Source organism: Pteronotus mesoamericanus, unplaced genomic scaffold (genome assembly GCF_021234165.1).
Source record: "Pteronotus mesoamericanus isolate MK-2021 breed Mesoamerican mustached bat unplaced genomic scaffold, CSHL_Meso_final contig_68, whole genome shotgun sequence".
Classification (NCBI taxonomy): Eukaryota; Metazoa; Chordata; class Mammalia; order Chiroptera; family Mormoopidae; genus Pteronotus; species Pteronotus mesoamericanus.
The window spans coordinates 26248824-26255160 of NW_026555234.1; the positions used below are offsets into that span (position 1 = coordinate 26248824).

Consider the following 6337-nt stretch of genomic DNA (forward strand, 5'->3'; position numbering starts at 1 on the left):
CTCCAAATAAGTCAAATAGACAGAGGCTTTGAATGAGGGAATTAATTATAGCTGGTGTCCTAAGGAAAAGAATCCCACTGTGTCAGGGAGAATGTAATTAATGGGAGGTGAGTGCCAACAAATCACTCCTTAAAATATTAATGCTATCAAAGAACAGCTGGATAATGAGAGAAACTTGACGCTTGGGGGGACTAGCCCGGGCTGCTGCTACAGAACTTTATGCAGTTGTGATGTAATGGAATTCCTCTCAATTTAACAAAAATAATATTAAGAGGTGTGGTTCTGGGAAAGTTATTAGCCGTAAACATGTCTTTGTAGTTTTATCATCTTATTATAATCACTATGTCTCACCTTTGCTGTGGTTCTAAATGACTTTCTCTCTTAATGGCTCAGGATATATATAACCCAAACAACACCCCTAAAAAGCAACTTTAAAAAAGCCCTGTACGTCTGGCAAAACTTTTTTCTTGTAAATAAAAACACAGTATCTAAGTAATTTCTGCAAAACAATTTCCATATGCTTAATTTTTAGTCAAGAAAACCTGTCCCATTGTTTATGGATAAAAGCCTGAACTTAATTTGGTTTTACTTTATAGCTTATTATTGTCCCAAGAATATCTAAGAGAGCAATAAAGTTAAATATGTATTTACACAGCCCTACTGAACATCTGAAAAGCTGGGCCTTATTTTTACATTCACATAACTAAATGCTAATCCCAATATTTAAAGTCAGAAATTAGAAATAATTCTTTACCTGGAGTATACTTTAACTTAGATTTTAAAAATCAGAAACCCTTTCCTTCAGAATTTTTTTTTTTTTTTAAGCTTCTGGGAACCGACTGGGACCTTCGGAAGCTGCAAACATGGTAAATGTTTTTGACTGCACATTTTTATTTTTGATCACAGCAAACTTTGACTCTTGTTTTACTCAACTTGCCAACATCTAAATCTAGGACAGAGGCATTCAGCGTGTCTGACAAACAGATTGAGACACGGGGAACATACTCACACGTACCAACAAACGATGAGAGGAAGTTCAGGATGCAGTAAAAGTAAATTCTTGAGTTTAGCCCAGGTTTCACGTAACACCAGTTTCATAAGGCACTTACGCCTCTAAAGGAGCCGTGCCTCTGAAAACAGCACACAAGGGACACATCATTTAAATAAATGTGTTTCTTTGCCCGAACAGAAGTTCAGATCTGCTCAATTATCATTAATTTTGTTCTTTGATTTCCTTGGCGAGCATGAACCGAGAGAGCTCGTGCTCTTTGAGGTTTCTGGAGCTGCCCTCGGCTGGGTGGTGTGACCCGCAACTCTTCACCCGGCGGCGCGCAGGTCAGGGGATGGGGAAAGAGTGCTTGCGTGTGTGTATATTTGTGAAAATGTGCCAACTCGCCTAGAGGGGGGAAAAAAGTGGTAACTGGGGTGGAAAACTCAGTGCACACATTGGCGGACCCTAAAAATCAGGCTATCAGTCCAGAATCCTTACAACAGGTGTCTCAGGAATGAGTCCGGATCCGTGCAACAGGCGACAGAAGACTCGACAAACCTCAGCCACCGCGATCGTTTTTTATGACACCCATAAAAAGCAAAACCTGCATCTCCACCCTTGCGCCCAAGCGCGTGGATAGACGCGGAAACCCGGTAGCCCTCTCCCTCATTCTGCGGAGTTTTCAAGCAGTGCGAGAGTTGGGGTGTGTGGGGGCAGGGTCTGGAGTCCTCAGGTTTGGAGTTGAGTCTTGGGGGAGCGCGGTGGGCGGGGGCGGCCTCGGGAAGGCGGAGGATGGCCCGCGAACCAAGAAGCGCAAAGGACCGGGGGGCCCACACCATACCCGCGGCGATTAGCCCCAGCGGCGCGACCCGGGAGGGCGGACTCTTTTTTCACCCTCGCTGTCTCCCCCTCCCTCTTCCTTTTTAAAGGACGCCTTGCAGGCAGAGCTGTCAGCAACCGAGAGGCCGTTTGTACTTGTCCACGGCCAGGCTGACTCCCGTTCCCGTGACAGACAGGGGCGGGCGCTGAGGGGCTTCTTGTCCCGGGACCAGCACGTGGGGATTTCAGATTCTCCTTCCTTTGGGCTCCGCTCCGGACCCTGCGACGACCGAGTCCGGGCGCTGTGCGGCCCTGGAGTTGTCAGCCCTGGGCTCGATGGCTCCCGTGAGGAGTGGAGAGGGAGGTGGCCAAGGGTTCGGCGCGCCCCTCTCGCCGGGAGCGTTATGAGCCTGGCAAAGGGCAGCAGCAGCACCTTCTGCCGGCGCTTCCCGCGGGTCCAAGCCCACTGGCCCCCGTGCACCATGCCGACCCCCGGCCAGCGGACCCCGCAGCGCAGTCACTGCTGCCTCCCAGGCCCCTGCTAACCCACGCGGGAGTGGCCTCGGCCATCGAGGCAGCCGCCCGCGCCTCGCCCCGGGGGAGGCGGAACCGCGGTGCGCCCAGAGCCCCGGCTCAGCCCTTCGCTCTCCAGCTGTGTCCCCATCCCGGCCGCCCACGGCGCCCGTAGCGATGGGGGCGCTGTTGGCGCTCTACCTCCTTCTGGGCTGGCTGCGCTGGGGCCCGGCGGGAGCCCAGCAGTCCGGAGAGTATTGCCACGGTTGGGTAGACGTGCAGGGCAACTACCACGAGGGCTTCCAGTGTCCGGAGGACTTCGACACGCTGGACGCCACTATCTGCTGCGGCTCCTGCGCGCTGCGCTACTGTTGCGCCGCGGCCGACGCCAGGCTGGAGCAGGGCGGCTGCACCAACGACCGCGGCGAGCTGGAGCACCCAGGCATCACCGCGCGTAAGTGCGGACCCCCCAGGCCAGCCTCCCGCCCGGCCGCCCCGGGCTGCTGTGTGCGCGCTAGTGGGCGCCTAGGCCTTCTTGGGTCTGCGAAAAGTGGACGCAGCGAGGTCGCGGGGCGGGGGGCGGTTTATCAGGAAGGAGTGGGTGGTCTTGTTTCAGATCAGGAAGCCCTATTCCTTTGCACTCTCCATTCCCGCCACTCGCTGTTTCCGCGGGTCGGCCCCAGGAAAAGTTTCAGGGGACAGCGAGGACCACGAGGCTCGCTTAGGATGACTCTGGGGAAGACAGCTGGAACTCCGGGAGCTCGGGGCCTTGTAGAGAAGGGCTGTGGGGGCTGCACCTGGTTTTTGGGGCTGTGAGAGCGCCGCATTGCGTGCCCTGGCCACTCCGGGGGCTCCAAAATGGGCCGATGGCGCAGGGAACTCAACTGCTGGGGCGCGCTCACCTGGAGCCCCCAGGGCTAACGAACTTGAGCCACTTCCCTCCGCCCCCCGCCCCCCGGGGACTTTTGGTAGCCCTTCTAAACCTGCTGCTCCATTCTTCCGATTTCCTTTCATTTGTCTGCATCGAATTACCCACTCCGACCCACCCCCTATTGTCACGCCTTTCAGAAATGCCCGGGTGCTCGAGGTGGAGATTTAGAAACCAGGGTCGCGAGGGGCTTCCCCGCCTCCTATTCTCACATCGGAAAACACGGGTCAAATTTCCGCTCACTTCAGAGCGGAATAAATCACGACCCCAGCAGAGGAACTTTACACGTTTCGGGGCGGGGTGGGGGGGAGCTTTCCACCTGAGTCAGAACATCAGGGAAACCCTTTAGAGCTCGAGGTGACGGTTTTACGGCCGCGAACCGGAGGAGCAGCTGAGAGCGCGGGGGTCTGCGGGCAGCACGAGCAGGTCCCGACAAGGCGAAGAGAGGCTGGAGAGGGAGTTAACGGTGCCGGAGCTCCCCGCTCTCACCCGCACGAAAAGACGGATCACCCAGAGGAAAAGGGAGTCCGGGGGGCTTTTCTTAGAACTCCATTAGCGCTTTCCAGCAAGTGTAACTTTGGAGGTCAGAATGCCTCATCTAGAGGATTTGGGAAGGTGCTCCTGGAGAATAGATGATCAGTGGGAAGGAGAAAAATAAAGATTCTTCTGACCATGGGGGACCCGGTCGCTCTCTATAGAGTAAGTGTAAGTGACCAGTGTACAGCGGGGACTCCTCCCTGGACCCCTTAGCTCTGCTCAGAGGGCGCAGTCTCCGCTCTCTGAGGCTAGGATCTGACACTTCCGTGCGGACCGCGGCTCCGTTGCTGGGCAGCGCTGTAACCGCGGGCAGCAGCTGTGCGCTGAGCCTCTGCGCAGCTCTAAAATGGGCACATTGCTCCCAGAGGTAGGCTGTGGTTTGCACGAGAGCGCAGGAATGCTGAGCGCAGTGCTCAGGGAGCGGTCGTGGGTCACTTCTGCCCTGCCTTCCACAGGATGCTACTGAACTGGTGGAACGGGTGGTCCACGGAAGAGCTTACACCTACGAGCCCACCGAACTTGGGGGCTGGTAGTTACCCATCATTCCCGGTCTTTGAGAATGTCAAAAACTCCCTGATATGTTTCGTATCTGGAAAATAGGACTTATTACACCCACCTCACAGGGTCTTCATGAACTTGAGTCAGATGACAAATAAGAAAAGAGCCAGGCATAGGGAGGGCCTCAGCCAGTGCAGGTTTTCTGTCTTCTCTCTCTGAGCGGGAGGTCACAGGCAAGTGTGGCTCAGTCAGGCGTGGGGGTCGCCTGGAAGACTGCCCCCGGGGGCCCTGGGGTGGGCACTTTCATGCCTGCTTTGTAGAAGGACAGGGAAATTGGGGTTTGCTCTGTCTGAGGGATGCTCACGCTCAAAGCCGCAGCCTGCGATGCCAAGAACTGCGTGGTGATCTACCCAAGATTCCGCCTGACTTTCTCAGGGTGTGGGTGAGACTCCAGAGGCAGATGTGTGGCAGCTGGCGGAGGCATCCCAAACTGTTTTTGGAAACATCCAGAGATGACAATTTGTGATGCAACAGGAGACACAGTTAATTGGGGCCCACTGTGGATCGCTTTATGCTGTTCTTTCCATAGTCTGATAAATCCCTGAGGGTCTCATTTAACAGGCCTCGTTCTCGTTGCTTCGATTGGAGATTCTGGGACGGGAGATGGATTTTCAGCTTCAGATATGGGTCAAAGCCCTAAGTGCCCCACCATGATAAAACTACTAAAACCCGGATTTAAATCCAGAGTTCCAGTAACCAAGAAAAACACATTTCCTTTTCTCAGTGTATGACTACGATAGAGCCCATTCCTTCTGAGTTCCAGATGTGCAATATGATGGCTAATTGCTAACAGAGGCTACAGTATCAGTTTCCTTCCCGCTAGGAGCGAATATTCGAATATTCGTTATCCCAGTTTGCACCCTAAAAGTTACCAGAAAGAAGGTCTGAGAAGCTGGGCTGACCAGTGGTTCTACTGAGCCGCCCACCTTCCACTCTTGAGCTGCCCCGAGTTTGGGAGACCTCTGTCCCAGCATCTGTCTATGTCTGTTTTTGCCTTTTAGAGCCTGTCTACGTTCCCTTCCTGATTGTCGGCTCCATCTTCATTGCCTTCATCATCCTGGGCTCTTTAGTGGCTATTTATTGCTGCACCTGCTTGAGACCCAAGGAGCCCTCCCAGCAGCCAATCCGCTTCTCGCTCCGCAGCTATCAGACAGAGACCCTGCCCATGATCTTGACCTCCACGAACCTCAGAGCGCCTTCCAGGCAGTCCAGCACAGCCACCAGCTCCAGCTCCACAGGGGGCTCCATCCGAAGGTTCTCCTTTGCCAGGGCAGAGCCAGGCTGCCTGGTGCCCTCCCCGCCCCCACCTTATACCACAGGCCACCCCATCCACCTGACCCAGCCGTCAGGCTTCCTGGTGTCACCCCAATACTTTGCTTACCCGCTCCAGCAGGAACCCCCACTGCCTGGGAAGACCTGTCCAGACTTCAGTGCCAGTTGACGGGCCACGGCCCTGGATCCACCACGTAGTACCGTGGCATACAGGTGGAATGCTGCTGCCGTGGCCACAACTATTTCTGAGGGGATTTCCCTCGAACCCAGCAATGCCGTGGAGAGAGTGCTAAGAGAATATGATGCCTTCTAGAATCAAGGTTCCTGGCTCCTATCACAGGAGGACTGGGTTAGATAGTTGCTTTCTTGCTTTGAAAACATGGTGACCATTACATTTCAATTTATGCTACTTTTATTCAAAATATACAGCAGTTCAACTTTAAAGATGCAAACAGGCTGAAGATTTTTATTGGACAACTCAGCTGTTCTGTTTAGAAAAGGTCTACATGTCCTTTTTTTTGTTATAAGTTGTTCAGTGAGTTATAATACAAATATATACTTAAATAAGCAAATGAAAAATACCTGATTGTAATTATTGATGACCCACTTAAAAGAATTAAATGCCAAGTAAACTGACAAACTATTTATGATTTTGGGAGCAACCTAACCATGAGTAATATTAGGATTATCAGAAACTGTTACTTTTTAAAGTAATAACT

General features: G+C 53.0%; 1 protein-coding gene across 1 annotated transcript; it reads left to right on the forward strand.

Annotated features, from left to right (window-relative positions):
• The first annotated feature begins 2500 nt into the window (after positions 1-2500).
• On the forward strand, positions 2501-5883 carry SHISA3 (shisa family member 3). The gene is made up of 2 exons (XM_054582127.1): positions 2501-2777; positions 5348-5883. The coding sequence occupies exons 1-2, from the start codon at positions 2501-2503 to the stop codon at positions 5785-5787; spliced, it is 717 nt and encodes a 238-aa protein (XP_054438102.1). The 3' UTR covers positions 5788-5883.
• Positions 5884-6337: the final 454 nt, after the last annotated feature.